Source organism: Bolinopsis microptera, chromosome 13, assembly GCF_026151205.1.
Source record: "Bolinopsis microptera isolate Bmic1 chromosome 13, MBARI_Bmic_1.0, whole genome shotgun sequence".
NCBI lineage: Eukaryota > Metazoa > Ctenophora > Tentaculata > Lobata > Bolinopsidae > Bolinopsis > Bolinopsis microptera.
Genome location: NC_087084.1, coordinates 6,030,512 through 6,053,015, shown reverse-complemented (window position 1 = coordinate 6,053,015; position 22,504 = coordinate 6,030,512). Strand labels below are relative to the sequence as shown.

Below are 22,504 nucleotides of genomic sequence, written 5' to 3'. Positions count from 1 at the left end.
GTCAAATAAGTCACTTTTTACTGATTTTCAGGACACATTTGTTGTTTAAATTTTCAGGATATAACTAAACTAAGATTCGTATCTGCAACATAAACAATTTGGTGGTTTGAGATGATTGATAATGCTGATATTGACTTACAATAGTTGGTAATTCCCACGCTGGCTGCAGCAGTCACTACAGCTGATTAGTGGCACTCTAATATTATTATCTGTTTTTGACCCCTTTATGAACACATTACTTTTCGAAATAGATGCTTAAACTAACACTTGTACACCCATGGATCAAGAAATAGACAATTTTTGTCTTTTTACATCATTTATCTATATGACTGATATGCTGAATTTGGGCACTCGGGACATAATTGAGTGTAAGCAGTACAGAGTTCAAGCCGTCTTTTAACTGATTAATGGCACCTTCAATCTAAAAGTCAATAAGGTGACTGAAAAAGAGAACTAAAATTTCGATACTTATTTCATCAATTAAAAAAAGATAAATTTCAAGCTGATACATGTGTGACTTTTTGCTGATGGCTCGCACATAGACATGTAAGAATAAGTTTAAAGACACAACCAAACATTATCTTATCCAGAAAATAGCACAGTCACGCCTTGATCTTTTTAATATTTTGACAAGAACCATCAATAGAGCAGTCGTATTCAGATATAAAAATGACTTTTTGCTGGATTCTGTCACTTACTGGAATTGCTAATAATGACTAAAATGCTGAAAACAGTTACTCGCTCCAATCTACTAGTGTTATGTGAACAATATTTGAGCAAAATATGGCGAAATCAATGGAATTAGTCAATTGGAGGTTAAAATGGTTTGCTGATTTTTGGCACTCAGTTTAATTGCTCATAAGTCATATTCTGCTTGAGCCTGGCACTTCGTTTTTTCAAATCACAACTGCTGAATATTTTCACTTCATCCTATGTACAAATGTATGGTTGCACTTTAAAAAGCATTGCGACTTTTTCCTCATTTTGTGCACTCTACTTTGAAAAAGGTGAAATCAGCAACTCACCACACTTAAAAAAAACGTGTCCATACACTCATTACGTACACTCATTACATACACTCATTACATACACTCATTACATACACTCATTACATACACTCATTACATACACTCATTACATACACTCATTACATACACTCATTACATACACTCATTACATACACTCATTACATACACTCATTACATACACTCATTACATACACTCATTACATACACGCATTACATACACTCATTACATACACTCATTACATACACTCATTACATACACTCATTACATACACTCATTAGAATCAGGGGGATATTAGTATGCACAGGAGTAGGTGTTTTATTGTTTAGTTACAATACTTATGATTCTGAAATGCCTGTAGCGTTATATCGTATCAATATTGTAAACTTTCGGTTTTTCATATTGATCCAATTACCGCAAAATTTGAGTAGTTATGAAATAATAATAAGACCGTATTACAGTTCATGTCAAACACAAGGAAATACTTCAGCGAGATATATCTATAGGAGGATAACGTTTCTCACGTCAACCTATTTTGGTTAAATCTCAAAATATATTTGTAAGCCGCCTTTATGAGGCGGCTACCCCCAATAGTTACGTTTCTGTTCTGATGATCATCGGGCATCCAGATTGCATATCCTAAATCATGGTATTCTGTATAGTATCTGGCGCACCCAAGGATCCAAAACAAGCTTATTCTAAAAATGTAATATTTTCGAACAAAATTATACAAATACAATACAATGCATCGTCCTAGCTTGGCATTTCCTTGCACATTTCACAAATAATTCTTAAAGCTAGTAATATTATGCTAATATAACAACTTTAATACAGGCTAAATATAGGTTTGCGCAATACCCGGTAGGAAAAAAGGCTCCCCTTGCATCAATTTATGGGATTAAAAGGAACTATAAAAGGGTGAGCATAACCGCATAATTTCATTATAACATTGTAATTGTTCTCCTTGTGTTTTACAGGAAGAGAGATTAAACTTGTTTAGTCACCGGTTCAAACTTTGAAGATGAAGGTGTTCTTGCTTTTCTTGGTCATCACCGCTGTTCTCTACTGCACTGCTGCAGCCGAAGGTAATAAAATACCAATCATAGATTTTTCTAACTCCATTGCAAATTATTATGAATCAAATCGGATCAGCTGCGTGCTACGATAACTTTTCTGTCATCGATAATGATCATTGTACGATGCAAATTATTTCAAAATTCACGCTCAATTTCAGAAGAAAAAGCTGAGACAGATACTGAAGTTGGGACGATAGCTAGTTCTGAAGATAGTTCTGAAGCTGACCGTCGTGGCCACCATCATCACCACCGCCATCGCCGTCCCCGTCTCCGCCACAATCATGGCCGGGCCAAGAGAGCACGTGCTGAGAGACTCCGTGCCAAGAGGGCACGTGCTAAGAAACTCCGTGCCAAGAGGGCACGTGCTAAGAGACTCCGTGCCAAGAGGGCACGTGCTAAGAGACTCCGTGCCAAGAGGGCACGTGCTAAGAGACTCCGTGCCAAGAGGGCACGTGCTAAGAGACTCCGTGCCAAGAGGGCACGTGCTAAGAGACTCCGTGCCAAGAGGGCACGTGCTAAGAGACTCCGTGCCAAGAGGGCACGTGCTAAGAGACTCCGTGCCAAGAGGGCACGTGCTAAGAGACTCCGTGCCAAGAGGGCACGTGCTAAGAGACTCCGTGCCAAGAGGGCACGTGCTAAGAGACTCCGTGCCAAGAGGGCACGTGCTAAGAGACTCCGTGCCAAGAGGGCACGTGCTAAGAGACTCCGTGCCAAGAGGGCACGTGCTAAGAGACTCCGTGCCAAGAGGGCACGTGCTAAGAGACTCCGTGCCAAGAGGGCACGTGCTAAGAGACTCCGTGCCAAGAGGGCACGTGCTAAGATACTTCGTGCCAAGAGGGCACGTGCTAAGAGACTCCGTGCCAAGAGGGCACGTGCTAGGAAAGTTCATGCCAAGAGACGCCACCACAGGCGTCACCACCATAGGCGTCACCCCCATCACAAAGGAGACTAGGACTGAGGATTTCAGCCCTCTAGTGCTGCACCGTACTTGGAATGAAAGGACACCTACACTTACATATACAAACATTTCCGTAACATTTTTTGTGTGTTTACAATTATTATCGTTCGAATTTGTGAAATAAGTCGTTCAAAGTCAAACATTATGCATTGAATGTCACGTGTTTTATTTGTCGATCTTCAACAACTCTCATCCTGAAAATACATCAGACTGTAGTGCGCTATACTTGACGAGTGGTGAATATCGGATATTAGCAAACAAATCTTCATAAATATTCGTAATCTTCTTAAATTAAATAATGAAACACTCAGTAATAATACAATTATGCAGTTACAAAATAAAAATTAAGTAATTTCATTATAAAATAATATCAGGAAATAGCTTACCTAATTTACTTAGTACATGCTCGAACACAGACAAAGACTAAAAAACACAACAGAGATATTTTGACTAATAATAATAACAAAGATTTAATCAAAAATGTTGATTAATCGGTTGGTCAATTCTATATTACATCTTTGAGAACTTAATGTACACAGTTATCTTCGGAGGAAACAGAATTACTTATTAAAGTTGTTTACTTCTGTTTCACAACATTTTGCACATACTCGATGTGTTGCATCTGCAATTACAAATTGAAGTAATATTCATTAGAAACAGTACAAATGTTAGTTCATCACCTTCAAACCTTAAGGGGTCGTTTACATATTACGTTATCAGCCGAGAGGGGGGGGGGTTTCCAAATGCTTACTGTTGATTACGGGGCGGGTGGTAAAAATTGTTAAAATATTGATTACTACTATTGATTCACATACTATAAATACTAGCAGGAACCCGTCTAAAGTGGTGTCAAGACTCAAGAGACTAAAATAATTATTACCTATTTAATTCGCGTTTTTGACACCACTTGGGGGTCCACATTTTGGGCACTAAAATTATTATTCCTTGGCCATTTTTTTATTTTTTCATGCTGATTTGAAGATCATTAGAGCATTTGAACCAGTCAAAAAAGTTTAAGTTGTATATCTTTTACGGTTTTTGCGGAAAGTCGTGTTAAAGTTGATGTCGTGGTGTCAGTAAAATGGTACGGATATATATATATATCGTCTCGCTTTATATATAGTAAGATGTGAACGACCCCTAACATCGTGGATCTAATCTCAATGTGTAAATTAGAATTTGTGATATTATGCACAGTCGAATCATAGATTTTAAAAGGGCAAGAATCCCTGTTTTCAGTTTTTATAGCAACATCAGTCAGAAAGGGTTGCACCCGTCGAAACTGCTCTTGATATTTATAATGATAGCTAGTCGGTTATTGTAACTTTAGAACACTGAAAATACAGGTTGATGGAAGAAACAATGTTGGGATTTTTTAAAGTATACAATAATTTTTATGAAGGAGCAAATTTTGAAACATAGTTAGATAGTTTCCTATCAAATGAATTACGTTTTTTCTCATTTGATCCTAACTTTAATAAACTTTATTCTTGGCAATGTCGTCCCTAGCTCTCAGCTCTTTAACTATCTTCTGTTGTTGGTCAATAGTTTTCAGAGTGGTGTGGTGTTGTTTCTTTCCTAGGGCCTGGTCATAATCCAATATAACTGCGGCTTTCACTGCCTGGAGAACGTGTTACCAGTGCGATAAATCCTGCATGATCAAAAACATTTGCTACCAATTAATATGCCAAATATGTAATAAGTCCTACATTGGGGAAACTGGTAGGTTTAAAAGAAGTAGAGCCTGGGAACACTACAAATCAGTAAGGGATGGCAACAAATCTACGGCCATGGGGAAGCACTACCTAGAGGAGCATGCAGACATTTCAATGCCAAACATACCGTTTCGGTTTATAGTTCGAAAAAGATGTAAAGACTATGTGGACCGTCAATTGTGGCAGTCGGTTCTAATAAAACGTGAAAACCCAGAAATAAATACTCAATTGTCTGAGTCCGTAAATGAAGGTGATTGGATAAAATATACTTGGAAGTTAATGTAATATTGAACTTATAAACCTAGATAATTTTTGATTAATCAGTTTTATGAAGGAGCTATCTTGGTAAAATGTTTGTAGTATTATGAAGAATTGTTCACGGCTTGTTGCGGTTTGGATTCTTTTAGCCGTTATATTTTATGTTTCTTTTGGATAAATTTGTGATTGTTGTTGTGTTTCAAGATGTTATTTGTTGTTGTTATATTTCGTAGTATTAATAGATTATTTTAATAGATTATTTTAACATTGTATCTTTGCAGCTATGTAAGTTTTCAGTACGTCCTGTTTATGACAAAGGCATGTAGCCGAAACGTCGACAAAGAATTATGTTCTAACACACTGAGTGGAGACTCTCATTTCGTCAACTACAATTAAAAATAAATTTTTCTCATTTGATCCTAACTTTAATAAAGTTTGTTCTTGGCAACTTTCCGATGAGTTGCAATTTCGTCTCTATATGGTTCTGAAAGGAAATAAAACCTGATATTCTTAAGAACTATTGATTATGTGAAGGCAGTGTTAAAACTATAGTTGTGAAATTTTACATATATATAATAATATAAATTTAAATCTTTCAGATGTTTATTTTTACATTCGATGATAGTAGTATGCCAGTCTTCCGGGCTATTGTGTATTAGTAATGCACAAATTAGTTCCGCAAACATAAATTTTAGAACATCTGTAGGGATTTCATGGAAATCAGAATTGCGACCTTATCTGTGATATGTCACATGATACTATCAGAATCAGCTGATCCGAAGAAGAGTACGACATACACCGGATGCTACAAACAGAACAGCACAACGTTTGGATGGGAGAATTCAAGCGTCCTGATTAATGTTAACTTTTCAACTGATGTGTATCGGGAATGTCAAAGCAAAGCAAGAGGACAAGGTTCGTCTGAAAACCTTTACATTTATTTCTTATTGTATTTATAAATTATTCGTTGTTTCGTTCAATCATGTGTTTTGATTACCCTGCAGATACGTAATTATCTAATAATTTTTGATTAGATAATATTAGACCCACGGCATCCTTAAGAACTCGTTTTTGGAGCATCTCTGCCCGATTGATGAATTTCAACCTGTTTCAGAACTCCACCTGGCTCAGTTTGAGTTCGACAAAAATGAACAATTATCGATCAGGTGCAAACCTGAAACGAAGATCCACATATTTGAAGCTCTGCTCTTCGATCTTACTCCCGAATGCTCTGGTAAGTTAATATTAACATTTTTAAATTAATGTAACCGAGTTACGAAATCCTGTGTGTGATTTTTTAGCCATTCATTGACCATAGCTAGCCTGTGGTCAATGAATGCGCGGCGCCAGTGTATTTTAATGTATATTGTATATACTATGTAATGTATAGTATTCTAAGGTAATAAGCCCAATTTGTACGTGGCACGCGTAATGTACTTGACTTACTGACTTGACTTAAGGCGGCTTCAGCGTCCGAGTATTGATGCGCTGTCTCCATAAAACTCTATCCGCCATAAGTCCGCCCATTTCTCCAGTGTCGTTGAGACCCGTGTCAGCTCGTAGGCTATCAACATAGGTCATGGCTGGTCTCCCCCTACTCCGCACCCCATGAGTTGGTTCCCAGAGTAGCAAGCGGTTTACGACTAGATCTGGGTGCCGGTGGATATGGCCTGCTAATCGCATCCTGCGCTCTTGGATCTTCATGGTTGCTCTCGGTAGGTTGCCATAGACTTCTTTGTTGGTTTTTCGCTGCTTCCAATCCACATTAAGTGCCATCCTTAGCATTATAGTGTAGCAGCCATCAATGCGTTTCTTCAATTGCTCTGTCAACGTCCACGTTTCAGAACCATAAAGAAGTATTGACTCCACAGTAGCAACAAATAGACGGATCTTTAGTCCTCTTCTAAGGTCAGACTTCCACATCTTCTTTAGCTTGTGGCAGGCTGCCCAAGCCTTAGCTTTTCTGACCCGCAGGTCCCTCTCTGTTGTTGCTATCCAAGCTCCAAGGTAAACAAAGTCTGTCACCTTTTCCAGCTGGTTTCCAGAACAGCTATTAAGACTACTCGCCTCCTCTGTCATGTGCAGAGTCATGAACTTAGTTTTAGAGCCGTTCATGGCTAGCCCAACACTCAGTGCAGCTTTCTCAAGCCTGTCCAGGAGTAGTTTTGCCCCTTCAATGGTATCAGTGATAAGGGCAACATCATCTGCAAACTCGACGTCTGCGATCTTCTCGGCACCAATCCTTCTACTCCGTGCAGGCCTGAGAGTAAACCCAGAGTCCGAGTCATCATCGTCTATAGATACTGTCATGATATAGTCAATCACGATAATGAACAAGTACGGGGCAAGAGTGTCTCCTTGCAGTACTCCAGCCAGGATATCAAAAATTTCTGTTATACCATCGGCTGTAACTACTTTAGCCTTTGTGCTCGTATAGATACCCTCAATGAGCCGCACTATGGCTTCTGGTATGCCATATGCTTTCAATATCTTCATGAGCAAACCTCTATGCACACTATCGAACGCCTTTTTGAAATCAATGAAGACCATGGTGGCCTTAAGATTTTTGGCTCTAGCACCCTCCATAATTCTTCGTAGAGCAAGGATGTGTGATGTTGTAGAGCGCCCAGGTCTAAAGCCATTCTGGTTGTCCCTTAAAACTTCCTCAAGACTTGGCTTCATCCTGTTCAGCAACATTTTGTTCAGAGTTTTACTGACTATCGATGTCAGAGATATTCCTCTGTAGTTGTCGGTCTTAGTGAGGTCCCCTTTCTTTGGCACAGGAACAATATTACTGAGCTTCCATTGATCGGGCATGAGACCATCACATAATGCATCGTTGCAGAACTTCAGGATGACGTCATCGATGTCCACCCTCTTCATCACTTCAGGTGAGATACCATCATCACCATAAGCTTTGCCTTCTACTATCTGCTTTTTGGCAAGACGTAGTTCCTCAATGGTGAACGGGCCATCCTCTATATTCAGTGGAGGGTGTATATTCCTGATCGGAATACTATTGTCAGGGACTGTGGGTGGCTGTCCAAGTAACCCAGAGAAGTGCTTCCTCCAGTTCTCAAGACGTTCTGTTGAGCTGCCCCCTTCCACGAGTCCACAGCTGGGATTTGTCCTCCCTGAAATATCGTTGACAAGCTTCCAGCTTTCCTTGTTCTTACAACGATCAGCAGTATCCTCAACTTTCCTGATCTTTCCTTTCAGGATCTCCTCCTCTACCTCTTTGTAGCAGGCCTTTAACAAATCCTTTTTAGTGGCGACTTCCTCTCTCTTCTCCTCACAAGGCTCCTGATGGTATTGGTCCTTGGCCAAGAACAGTCCCCTCCTTGCACTATCCACTCTTGGGTCACTTGAGGGGTCAATCTGCTTTTGTCGAGTCTTCTTTGGCAGAAGGCTCTTGTTTGCCGCCTCAATAGCAACCATAAGCTTCCCGTAGCTTTCAGTGGCCCCATCATCCTCCTCTACCAGGCAAGAGAATCTATTCCGAACTTCAATTGCATACTTTTTTTGAAGCTCACCATCCGATTTCAGGGCACTATAATCATAGTTAACTTTTTTCGGAGGCCTGTGTCCTTTCCTAAAGCTAACTTTGATCTTACACACTACAACTCTGTGATCAGATCCCAACGACTGAAAAGTGTTGTAAACTTCAGTGTTCTTTAATGAGTTTTTCCACTTCCGCCGTATGAGGATATAGGGTAATCGTACTGTAGTGCGACACGTACTCTAGTGCGACACGTACTCTAGTGCGAAGTCCGACAAAAACACCCTCTGTCGCACTACAGTACGTGTCGCACTACGATCCAGGTAGCGTACTCTAGTGCGACAAAATATCCTGACTTATTTCCAAGTTCAGGTCACATCCTATCCTTTTTATGGATTTGTCGGGTCGGTTCACGTCACTTATTTTGAAGTGATCTTGCGAATACGATTCGTCGGTTCACATCACGTGTTTCGAAGTGATCCACTGATCATAATTCCTTCGGGTCAGTTCAAGCCACGTATGCAGTGTGTGATCCACCGGGTAACTCGTAAGCAGCATATAATGATCCTCTTTCCTATTACACGCATCGTATATCTCCGATTGGGATAACAAGTTCATATGCTTGGGCCATATATAAGGTCACGATGATTCTACCAAAGCATCGAACAACATCAACATGTCTTCTTCAATCATCTTCATTTCTCGACAAACTACTGGTTCAAGAAACGTTATCCACGACGGATACCGCTACTGCCTGAATAAGAAGCGCGACGACAAGACCTACTGGCGATGCACTGAATTCCCCTTGCATTCGGCTTACTCCCCGGAAAGACACAGGCTCATTATGAAGCCCTCTTGGATGAGCCTCTTGCATTTGGAGTCGACCCTCAATCTGTCATGAGTGACTGCGAGAGAGCCCTGATAAACGCTGTGGAGACAACCTGGCCCACTACCACCAAGAGAGGATGCTTCTTCCACCACAAGCAAGCATTTTTGAGGAAGATGCAGCAACATGACCTAGTCCCGGAATACAACGCAGAGACCTCAGCAGTACGGAAGTACTTTCAGATGACACTCTTGTCATTAAAACTTTAAAATATCGCACTTTAGTTCGTGTCGCACTACAGTCCAAGTAGCGCACTGTAGTGCGACAGTGTCGGCCTTGAAAATTTTCTGTCGCACTAGGGTACGTGTCGCACTACGATCCAGGTAGCGTACTCTAGTGCGACAGTGTCGATCTTGGAGGTTTCGCACTAGGGTACGTGTCGCACTAGAGTACGTGTCGCACTACAGTACGTGAACCAGGATATAGTCAATCTGACCTTTGTTAAGTGTCCCATCAGATAAGAAGGTCCACCTCTTGTTGACCTTCTTTCTGAAGCGGATATTGGTAATTTCCATATCGCACTCCAGGGCAGTGTCTCTCAGTAGCTCTCCATTCCGATTGGTACGAGTATGAAAGTACCAACGGGAATCTTCTTCACTCTCCTTTCCAAGCCGGGCGTTCATATCTCCCTCTGTGATCAGCAGGTGGTGCGCTGGCACATCATTCATAGCCTGTCTAAGGGTGTTATGAAAATCCTCCGCTTCTTCAACTAGTGCTGCCTCGGTAGGACTATAGGCAGTTATAGTTGTGAGTCTGGGATTTCCGTTGAAAGAGATAGTCAGCACCCTTGAGCCATAGGGTTTAATGAGGCTGATTGCGCTGTATGCTCTTCTAGTCAGCAGAAAGCCCACTCCACCAGTGGCTGCTCCTGCTCCATTCCTCCATGCTGAAACAGTTACCAAGCTAACCCCCTCTTTGAACTTTTCGATCTTGATCGGCTCCTGGTGGACAATCCTATGTTCTTGGATCCCAAGGATCTCCATGCCACTCTCCAGAAACTGAGTCACGAGTACAAGGCGCTTGTAACCTTCTCTAGCAGTTCGGACATTAAATGTCCCTACTAGAGCTACCTCACTACAAGAAACCAATGCATCCCCATCCTTTTTTTGTTGTTTTATGTTATTTTTTGTGCCGGGTGAAGGAGCCGGCATATCATCTGTCACCCCTCTCCTAGGGAGTTTTAGGGTGAGAGAGTCATCAATCCGGTCCCCTCCGACATCTAAATCAGTGGTAGGGACTTTAACCCTAGTGTTATTATAAGACATCATCAAACTTTTCAATGGCTGGTGTTGTATAAAAACATGAGTATAGTTTACTTTTGCATACAATTTTTTTAAATCACAGATGCAAGTTAAGTTCTACGGCAATTGAATTGAATTTCAAGTGTTTCCCGTATTTAAAGCATAATCTATCAACATTATTACTATAAAGTGAGCTGATTAGAGCTTATACTTATAGTTATAGTGAATGGAAATCTAGCGTCCGCCAAAACAAAACAACGGGCGCAATTCTTGTTGTTTAATGTGCAAATCTTTATAATCTTTCCCTAAAATTAGAATCATACTCCGAGCTCAATCAATTATCAATTCAGGTAAAGACATTAAAAACGTTACAACGTCAATTTACAACATGTGTTCCGCTGCAGAACAGTGTCAAATATACGACCTTATTGAAGCAGAGTACAATGTTGCAGATGGTTGTATTTACGAAAGGATGAATATTACTTTTGGATGCATGTACGACAGATTGTTCAAATTAACCAGATTAACCAGATATAATGAGTTTAATGATGATGGTTCATGCAGTTATAAATCATGCGTTAACATTGAAGGGATAATCGTTTTCGGGACTTTCTTTGGTGTGCCACTGGTCATCTTCTTATGTATCTGCTGCTGCTGTTGTTACAAACGTTGTGGAAAATACAGTCAGAGTGGTAGAATGATTTCCCCACCACCTGCAACCGGAGGTACCTACCCACCACCTGCAACCGGTGGTACCTACCCACTACCTGCAACCGGTGGTACCTACCCACCACCTGCAACCGGTGGTACCTACCCACCACCTGCAACCGGTGGTAATTACCCACCACCTGCAACCGGTGGTAATTACCCACCACCTGCAACCGGTAGTAACTACCCACCACCTGAAAGAGGAAGTACCTACCCACAACCTTCATTCGGTGGTACCTACCCACCACATGCAACCGGTGGTACTTACCCATCACCTGCAATCGGACGTTTTAACCCACCAGCTGCAACCGGACGGTTCCAACCCACCACCTACAACCGGACGTACCAACCCACCACCTGCAACCGGACGCACCTACTCATCACCTGCAACCGGAGGTAACTACCCACCACCTGCAACCGGTGGTAACTACCCACCACCTGCAACCGGAGGTACCAACCCACCACCTGCAACCGAAGGTACCTACTCATCACTTGCAACTGTTGGAGCTGGGATATCTAAAATCCCATATGACCACTCAGCGACTGGAGGAACAAACCTTCCACCACCAAGTTACGATGATGTCACACCCACTGCCGGAGGTACCAACCCATCACCTGCAACCGGTGGTACCTACCCACCCAACGCAAACGTTGGAGCTGGGATATCTACTGCATATGACAACTCGGCGACTGGAGGAGCAAACCTCCCACCACCAAATTACGATGATGTCACCAAAAGTGGTGAAGTTAATTTGAAAAAAGAATTCATGATGTAAGCTTCAGATAAGACTGATTAACTATATTTTGTTAATAAATTGTTTGCGTGTATATGTTTTTATCACTATTATATATACAAACTTAAAGACTAAATAGTTTTCCAGAAGAGCACTAATTATGAATTATCACCAGATAACAGGAAGATGTTACAATAAAATTCCCGAGATTCTGCTTGATCCCAAATTGTGACCAACAAACTAGGACCGGTGACCGAACTTTTGAGGGGGTCCCGAACCCCAACCGCCAAACAGTGTTCGCGGGGCAGCCACGCCCATATTTGGTCCAAATTAGGCCCAATTTAGCCAAATACCCTGAACATGCCCAAAACCTATTGAGTTATGAGCTAAAAACTATATGACCATATTTGGGCATACGCACCAAATTCGATCGATTTTGGCCCATAAATTGGTTAAATATCAATATTTTTGAATGAAACCAACTTTATATAAAGGGTAAGCCTAAACTACACATTCTCTACGATTATAAGCTCAATATCTATCTAACTGTGTATTCTGTGTTCAAATAATTGTAAAAAATTAATTGTAACAAAATCGTCCATATCTCAGTTCGCGATATTTGCGAAACTGATTTCGCTCAAAACAATAGAAATCAGTTTCGCAAATATCGCGAACTGAGATATGGGCGATATTGTTTTGGCACACGCTAGGAAAGTTCATGCCAGGAGAGTGGAGACGCCACCACAGGTGTCACCACCACCACAAAGGAGACTAGGACTGAGGATTTCAGCCCTCTAGGACACCTTCACTTACATTTACAAACATTTCTGAAACATTTTTTTGTGTGTTTACAATTATCGTTCGAATTTGTGAAGTAAGGTGTTCAAAGACAAACATTATACATTGAATGCCACGTGTTTTATTTGTCGATCTCACTATATTCACAAACTCTCATCCTGAAAATCCATTAGACTGTAGTGCGCTATGCCTATACTTGACGAGTGGTGAATATCGGATTACTTCTGTTTCACAACATTTTGCACATACTCGATGTACGTTGCATCTGCAATTACAAATTGAAATAATATTCATTGGAAACAGTAGAAATCGTAGTTTATTTATTTATATATTACGTTATCAGCCGAGAGGGGGGGGGGGTTTCTAAGTGCTAACGGTTGATTACGGGGGGGGGGGGGGGTGAACATTGCTAAAATATTGATTACGTAATAATATGTGAACGATAGATCTATTCTAAATGTGTACATTAGAATTTGCGATATTATGGACTGTCGAAATATAGATTTTAAAACAGCAAGAATCCCGGTTTTCAGTTTTGATAGCAACATCAGTCAGAAAGGGTTGCACCCGTCGAAACTGCTCTTGATATTTATAATGATAGCTTGTCGGTTATTGTAACTTTAGAACACTGAACATATAGGTCGATGCAAAAAACAATGTTGGGATTTTTTAAAAGTATCTAATCATTTTTATGAAGGAGCAAATTTTGAAACATAGTTAGATAGTTTCCTATCAAATGAATTACGTTTTTTCTCATTTGATCCTAACTTTAATAAAGTTTGTTCTTGGCAACTTTCCGATGAGTTGCAATTTCGTCTCTATATGGTTCTGAAAGGAAATAAAACCTGATATTCTTAAGAACTATTGATTATGTGAAGGCAGAGTTAAAACTATAGTTATGAAATTTTACACATAAATTTAAATCTTTGAGATGTTTATTTTTACATTCAACGATAGTAGTATGCCCGTCTTCCGAGCTATTGTGTATTAGTAATGCACAATTTAGTTTCGCAAACATAAATTTAAGAACGTCTGTAGGGATTTCATGGAAATCAGAATAGCGACCTTATCTGTGATATGTCACATGATACTATCAGAATCAGCTGATCCGAAGAAGAGTACGACAGAATACACCGGATGCTACAAACATAACAGCACAACGTTTGGATGGGAGAATTCAAGCGTCGTGAATAATGTTAACTTTTCAACTGATGTGTATCGGGAATGTCAAAGCAAAGCAAGAGGACAAGGTTCGTCTGAAAACTTTTACACTTATTTCTTTTTGTATTTATAACTTTATTCCCTTTTTTCGTTAAATAATGTGTTTTTATTACCCTGTAGATACGTAATTATCTAATAATTTTTGATTAGATAATATTAGACCCACGGCATCCTTAAGAACTCGTTTTTGGAGCATCTCTGCCCGATTGATGAATTTCGACCTGTTTCAGAACTCCACCTAGCTCAGTTTGAGTTCGACAAAAATCAACAATTATCGATCAGGTGCAAACCTGAAACCAAGATCCACATATTTGAAGCTCTGCTCTTTGATCTTACTCCCGAATGCTCTGGTAAGTTAATATTAACATTTTTTAAATTAATGTTACCGAGTTACGAAATCCTGTGTGTGATTTTTAGCCATTCATTGACCATAGCTAGCCTGTGGTCAATGAATGCGCGGCGCGAGTGTATTTTATTGTATATTGTATATACTACATGTAATGTATAGTATTCTAAGGTAATAAGCCCAATTTGTACGTGGCACGCGTAGTATACTGATGTGTATAAAACATGAGTATAGTTTATTTTTCCTTACAATTTCTTGAATTACAGATACAAGTTTAAGTTCTAAGACAATTGAATTGAACTCCAAGTTTTTCCTGTATTTAAAGCATAATCTATCAATATTATTATTATGAAGTGAACTCATTAGAGCTTATTCTTATAGTTATAGTGAATGGAAATCTAGCGTCCGCCAAAACGAAACAACGGGCGCAATTCTTGTTGTTTAATGTGCAGGTCTTTATAATCTTTATACCTAAAATTATAATCGTACTCCGAGCTCAATCAATTATCAATTCAGGTAAAGTCATTGAAAACGTTACAACGTCAATTTACAACATGTGTTCCGCTGCGGAACAGTGTCAAATATACGACCTTATTGAAGCAGACTACAATGTTGCAGATGGTTGTATTTACGAAAGGATGAATATTACTTTTGGTTGCATGTACGACAGATTATTCAAATTAACCAGATTAACCAGATCTAGATATACTGAAAATAATTATGATGGTGAAGACGACCCTATTGGATTACTATGCGCGTTTATCTTTTGTGTGATCATGAGCATATGTGTATATATATATGTCTGGCGTTGCAAACATTGTCGAAAGAACAGTCAGAGTGATGACATGATTTACCCCACACCCGCTACCGAAGGTACCTACCCACCACCTGCAACCGGTGGTACCTACCCATCACCTGCAACCGGAGGTAACTACCCACCACCTGCAACCGGTGGTAACTACCCACCACCAGCAACCGATGGTACCTACCCACCACCTGCAACCGGTGGTAACTACCCATCACCTGCAACCGGTGGTACCTACCCTCCACACGCAACCGTTAGAGCTGGGATATCTATCCCATATGACCACTTGCACTCAGCAGCTGGAGGAGCAAACCTCCCACCACCAAGTTACGATGATGTCACACCCACTACCGGAAGTACCTTCCCACCACCAGCAACCGATGGTATCTACCCACCACCTGCAACCGGTGATACCTACCCACCCAACGCAAACGTTGGCACTGGGATATCTACTGTATACGACAACTCGGCGACTGGAGGAGCAAACATCCCACCACCAAATTACGATGATGTCACCAAAAGTGGTGAAGTTAATTTGAAAAAATAGAACTCATGATGTAAGCTTCAGATAAGACTTATTAAAACTATATTTTGTTTATAGATTGGGCCAGTTGGTAGATCACCGACCGGCTATAAGCCGGCTACTAACCGGCTTATAGCCGGCTACAATTTTTATAGCCGGCTATAAGCCGGCTTATAGCTGGTTAGTAGCCGCTTACATTTGTTGTTGAGCGACGGCTATTTCCCATAGATTGTTTGCATCATACATGTTTTTAGATCACTATTATATATACAAACTTAAAGACTAAATAGTTTTCCAGAAAAGCACTAATTATGAATTATCACCAGATATGAGATAACAGGAAGATATTTCAATAAAATTCCGAAAATTCTGCCTGATCCCAAATATGGATAGGGGATCTTAGTTTTTAATTGCATAGCCTCTGGGATTAACGAAGCAACTAAACTAATAAAGAATAGAATCTATACAAAATTTGTAATATCTATTCTAAAATACCTCGATAGATTTTTGTAAGCAATTTTTCCCCTTATTTCATTGAATTTTATTGTACATTTAAAAAATACTAAAGCAGACGCTGCACTGCTGGCAGAGAAGCTATAAACTGAGTTCAGATAAAAATAGTGTACCCAAGGACAGTCCCTAGAACCCACTCATCAGCCATCAAATATATTAAAATCGGTAACAAAAGCAATATTATAGTCTGGATCAAATCACACACTGATATGTTGTGCATTACAACAACTATAAACCTGTTGAGTTTAATAGCGTTAGAATTATGGTGTCCCCGACAAACGGTGAATCTGCTACCACCAAAAGATAGGAGATAGTTTCTGTATAACAATTGTAAAGTATCGTTATTTTCTTTAAATCAATTTGTAGTTTAGCGCTCAAGCCATCAGCTGGCAGTGATTATTTAATCTGAAACTCCTCTTGAAGCTATGTAAAATCTTGGATATTGGACAAGGCAGATGGCTTTCCAGTTTTTATTAGCACTAGATAAGAGGGCAGAATACGTCTTACCAAGTCTGATTAAACAAAGATTATCTTTAGACCGTGAAGTTTTCATCGGAAAGGAAGAATATCTAAAACTTTTTAGATCTCAATTAATCAGACCTACACTAAAACTAAAGATGAATTACCGCGGTGTCTGCGGTTACTGCTGCTGCTAACACCTCATATTTCAAATTTATCATTCAATATCAAGATTATTTCTATCCCGTATAATATACCCAAAGCATCACAAACATTACTTACTACGGAGCTCAACGAAATCTGGTACTCACGGGTTCTTGGAGTCGAGGAGATAACACCGAATAAAGCCATACACCTCATCACAAGCTAAGTGGAACATGTCTTCCAGTTCACTCTTACCCGAACTGATCATCACAACCGCCTTGTTGTCCGCTCCTGTAGGAGAGTGGTGACGTCATCAGGGAAGCATGACGTCATCAGGAAAACATGACGTCATCAAGGTTTAAGTGATGTAATCAGGAAAAGTGACGTCATCAGGGGGTTGAGTGACGTTATAATCAGCGTCAAATTATAAGTTAGAATCACAATATCAAATCATGAATCAACTCATTTCCTGTTACCTACTTACCTTTGAGAACGAGATCAACTTGTATCCGGTGCGCTCTGGTAACTACAGGGTGTTCTATCAGCTCTCTGAAGGTGTTCAGAGCAACCTCCTCCATAGGACCAGCGTAGTGGAGGGTCTCGTTGTTCCTGTGCGGTTTACTTTATTTAGTTTTAAGATATTGTTAAGTCATAACAACAAGTATTTTACCGAATTGGTATTATATTAAAGCCATTTGGTATTAAATCTAATGATAATGATCCAGGTCGAATCCAAATAATGAAAATTCTCTGAGAAATATGTCTAACTGTGTTAACGTTTGTATAGGTTCGAATTGCTTGCGCGGCTCCAAGTTAAAATACACATAAAATTGACCCGCGCAAGCGAACCTCACCTAGAACCAAACCAACCCAGCACAAAATGACAGAAACAACCAAACCTGGCGAAGAAGACGACCAAACCTGGCGAAGAATACGACGGGGTACAAACCTGGCGAAGAATACGACGAGGTACAAACCTGGCGAAGAATACGACGGGGTAGGATTTAATGTCGAGCTTGTCACACACTAGATTCAGGTTGAAGCACTCCACTATCAGTATACCGGGTAATCTGGTCTCCAACAGCTGTTTTATCGTGTACAGACTTGATACGTCCGCTGCATAGTACGAGATGATCAGTCACAAATAACGTTCAGAAATTATAATACGGTGAATTATTTTCGGTTGACACAGGATAGCAATCATTGAAGGGGGGGAGGGGGGTACCGGTAAATTAACGGCCTTGACAGTTATACCTTGATCCCAAAATGCGGTTCAAATGAAACCACGATGTGGTACCATAAAAGCAAATAATATTAATTAATGTAATAAATTAATTAATAATACTCAAGTTTATAGCCCATAGCCGTGATGCGGTGTTTAGTAGCGGACTTTTGACGGGACTTTTTATTTATAGAATGGTGGCTGCAGGTCTAAAAGGACAATGTCAGACCAAAATTAAGTTGTGTTTGAGCTTTTCATTAAGAATTAAAACAAGTCCTTCATATTATGGAGCCAGGGAGTGGACTGGCTATAATATCCTCACAGTGACGCTCTAAAACAGTAGCAGATGCGCTGCTCGCATTGTTGAAATGAAACAGCTCGACATACCAACCAGAGGAAGAAACCTACGACCTATCCTTTGTTTTGCTTTCCCTGCGTAACAATAGCTGTCAACAATATCGTCAACCGTAAAATGGGAGCTTGGCTGCAAAACTACAAGGGTACCCTAAATATAGATTAGTACAACCTCAACATTTCTTTAACAAAGTATGATCAAACCAGCGCATTATATGGGGTGATAAGTGCTCGTCCTGCTTTCTTGGCAAGTTTACTACTTCACAGAAAGATCAGTTTAGTGGTCCAGAATTAGAATCTGGGGAACATGTGCTCTAATTTGGATTCCCTAGGTAAGTAGTAACTGAAGCGCTGTATTCTTTGATGTTTCCTGTGCCCGATTAAGTATCGATTAAGTACCGATTAAGTATCAATTAAGTTGCACCTTTCTCAGCTTAACGCTACGTTTTAGCGACGATTTGATTGCAATTGTTCAGCCTAAAATGTGTGAAACTTGATTCTGACACAGCAGTTAAACAACAAACTAGAACTTGAATATAAATTTTCATCCAGATTAAACAAAAAATTACTGAGTTATGAGCAAAAAACCATATGCCCCTTTTTGGGCATACACACTAAATATGATATATTTTGGCCCATAAATTGGTCAAATATCAATATTTTTGAATGAAACCAACTTTATATGAAAAATAGTTTTATTTTTGGCCGCCAAATTTTTTTAAAAGGCCTAAATCTAAAATCCGGGGCAAACGATAAGGTACTGAGACGATTTTAAACCTAACCTAAAAATTTCATGGGAAAATTTTGAAAAATGAAAAAGCCTTAAATAGGCTTTTTGATGAAGTCACTTTCGCGAAAATCGCGAACTGAGATATGGGCAGTTTTCTTCATTTTTAGTGGTCTTTTGGCCTTAATTTCCAAATTTCTATAAATATTAAGCTATATATCTCAGAGAATGTACAGTTTAGGCTCACCTTAAGAAGAGGAAAGGACGTCATCAAAGTAGCCTATTGATATCTGACATGACACAATCCCGTAAACACAAGTTCAAGAAATGTTAACCTAATGAAACTTGCCATGAAAAGTAACAAGTAACTTGTTATTTTACTGAGTGCGGAACTTATTTAAATTGCATTACGCTTTGTCAATTGTGCTATGCGTTGTTAATTTGTTTTGTTAATGTAAGTTTATTGTTAAGTTATCGTAAAGATTCAGTTTTTAATACAATATTATTAAGTCAAATAGAGGATTGCTGTCAAGATTGCACTTTTCGCGCATAATTATTAGAATGATCCCTGACTATCTACAGGAAATTAGTTCGTACAGTTACCATGAACACTGTAAAATATATTGTTCCTCATGCAGCATCACATGCTGGGCAGAAATCTTTTAGTTTTATTGGACCCAAAAATTACAACAATCTACCACTTCCAGTAAAAATACAGTGGATATGTTTAAAATTGGTTGAAAGACATACTTATTCCATTTGTCACAATGTAATTTTGAGAAACTCTACTCCTAGGATATGAATAGTTTAATGGGTATTATATATTATACTGATGTAGAGTACAGTGCAATTTTGAGAGTCAAAACTGGTAATTCTGTTTTTTCGGTCTAAAGTTTTATTCGAATCTCCTTTCTGAGTATAAGTTGGGGGGGGGGTCCAACCCGATTTTTCCGATCATTCCGATCCCGATTTTGGCCTCATCAACCCTCATATCGGAAAAATCGGGAAAATTTAAATCTTTCCTCTGAGGTTTCTAGGCGATATAGTTAGCTATTTCTGTACTTAAATATGACAAGAAATCGATTGGTGGTGGTCCCAGAACCCCAAAATGGTTTCTTGTTCCAAACAAGAATCGTTTCGTCCGAAAATCAACACACTGTCGTATCAACTCTTGTTTGACAGAAACATCCACCCCGGTCCACAATTGAAAGAGGTACGGTTGGTAATAACAATCGTAACAAATAGCGAACGCTTTAGTAACTTTTGATTCAAATTGTCTCCACAATTTGTAACAGGCTATCTGCAGAAATGGGTAGCACGGTTAATGACCATGGTCCTTTCTCAAACTTCCAATCCTCAGTTAGATACAAAGAATAGTCTACACAATTTTTAATAACATAAAAAGGGATGAAAATCACTTTATTTATCAAAATCTTTATTTATCATGTAACAACTTTTCCATAGTACTGGAGAGTAAAACTCTGTTAAACAAAAAAATTCTCGAGCACATTTTGAGTCAGTAACAGTAACATGTCAATATGTTACCTGGACTCAAATGCGTTTAAAAACATTTTAGTAACAATAAATTGTGTAAACTGATGAGGAGGAGGAGGAGGACTGAAGACGAGGAGGATTGAGGAGGAGGAGGAGGAGGAGGAGGAGGAGGAAGACTGATGAGGAGGAGGACTGGGGAGGATTGACGAGGAGGAGAAGGACCGAAGAGGACTGAGGAGGACGAGGAGGACTGAGGAGGAGGAGGACTGAAGAGGAGAGGGAGGACTGACGAAGAGGAGCAGGATTGGTGAGGAGGAGGAGGAAGAGGAGTACTGAGGACGGGGAGGAGGAGGACTAAGAGGACGCGAGGGCTAAGGACGAGGACGACTAAGGACGAAGACGAGAGCGAGGACGAGGACTGAGGAGGAGGACTGATTAGGAGGAGAAGGAGGAGGAGAAGGAAGACTGAAGATGAGGAGAAGGAGGACTGGGGGAGGACTGAGGAGGACAGGGGAGGAAGACTGAGGAGGACCAGGACGAGGACTAGGAGGATGAGGACGAGGACTAAGAGGATGAGGACGAAGACTAAGGACGATGAGGATGAGGACGAGGACTAAGGACGAGGAGGAGGACGACTGAGGAGGAGGACTGATTAGGAGCAGAAGGAAGAGGAGAAGGAGGAGGAGGATGAGGAGGAGAACTGAGGAGGAGAAGGAGAAGGAGGAAGACTGATGAGAAAGAGGAGGACTGGGGAGGACTGAGGAGGAGGAGAAGGACCGAGGAGGACTGAGGAGGAGGAGGACTGAAGAGGAGAGGGAGGACTGAGGAAGAGGAGCAGGATTGGTGAGGAGGAGGAAGAAAACGAGAAGGAGGACGAGGACGAGGACTGAGGAGGAGGACTGAGGATCAGGAGGAGAAGGAGGACTGGGGGAGGACTGAGGAAGAGGAGGACTTGGGGAGGACTGAGGAGGAGGAGGACTGAGGATGAGGAGGAGGAGAAGGAGGACTGAGGATGAGGAGGAGGAGAAGGAGGACTGGGGGAGGACTGATGAGGAGGAGGACTGGGGGAGGACTGAGGAGGAGGAGGATGACTTAGGAGTAGGAGGAGAAGAAGGAGAAGGAGAAAGAAGACTGACGAGGAGGAGGAGGAGGACTGACGAGGAGGAGAAGGACCGAGGAGGAGGAGGATGACTGAGGAGAAGGAGGAGGAGGAAGACTGACGAGTAGGAGGAGGACTGGGGACTGAGGAGGAGGAGGACTGAGGAGGAAGAAGATGAGGACTGAGGAAGAGGACTGAAGAGGATGAGGAGGAGGAGAAGGAGGACTGAAGAGGAGAGGGAGGACTGAGGAAGAGGAGCAGGATTGGTGAGGAGGAGGAAGAAAACGAGAAGGAGGACGAGGACGAGGACTGAGGAGGAGGACTGAGGATCAGGAGGAGAAGGAGGACTGGGGGAGGACTGAGGAAGAGGAGGACTTGGGGAGGACTGAGGAGGAGGAGGACTGAGGATGAGGAGGAGGAGAAGGAGGACTGAGGATGAGGAGGAGGAGAAGGAGGACTGGGGGAGGACTGATGAGGAGGAGGACTGGGGGAGGACTGAGGAGGAGGAGGATGACTTAGGAGTAGGAGGAGAAGAAGGAGAAGGAGAAAGAAGACTGACGAGGAGGAGGAGGAGGACTGACGAGGAGGAGAAGGACCGAGGAGGAGGAGGATGACTGAGGAGAAGGAGGAGGAGGAAGACTGACGAGTAGGAGGAGGAGGAAGACTGACGAGTAGGAGGAGGACTGGGGACTGAGGAG

The 22,504-nt window shown here is 40.9% G+C and overlaps 2 protein-coding genes and 1 long non-coding RNA gene across 4 annotated transcripts in view; 2 read left to right on the top strand and 1 right to left on the bottom strand.

Annotated features, from left to right (window-relative positions):
- LOC134824892 (uncharacterized) overlaps positions 1 to 22,504 on the bottom strand; it is a 90,509-nt gene that overhangs the window by 45,729 nt on the left and 22,276 nt on the right. For both annotated transcript variants that reach the window (XM_063836893.1, XM_063836894.1), the window contains 3 exons: positions 17,888 to 18,026; positions 17,395 to 17,519; positions 17,078 to 17,201 (listed from right to left, as the gene is read on the bottom strand). In XM_063836893.1, coding sequence (XP_063692963.1) covers positions 17,078 to 17,201; positions 17,395 to 17,519; positions 17,888 to 18,026 — 388 coding nt within the window. The remainder of the gene's footprint in view (positions 1 to 17,077; positions 17,202 to 17,394; positions 17,520 to 17,887; positions 18,027 to 22,504) is intronic.
- Positions 5,753 to 11,886, top strand: LOC134825518 (uncharacterized). The gene is made up of 3 exons (XM_063837746.1): positions 5,753 to 5,948; positions 6,148 to 6,267; positions 11,010 to 11,886. The coding sequence occupies exons 1-3, from the start codon at positions 5,786 to 5,788 to the stop codon at positions 11,765 to 11,767; spliced, it is 1,041 nt and encodes a 346-aa protein (XP_063693816.1). The 5' UTR covers positions 5,753 to 5,785; the 3' UTR covers positions 11,768 to 11,886.
- LOC134824873 (uncharacterized) lies at positions 14,021 to 15,155 on the top strand. The gene is made up of 3 exons (XR_010161464.1): positions 14,021 to 14,149; positions 14,351 to 14,470; positions 14,983 to 15,155. It is a non-coding gene; the product is annotated as an uncharacterized LOC134824873 (long non-coding RNA).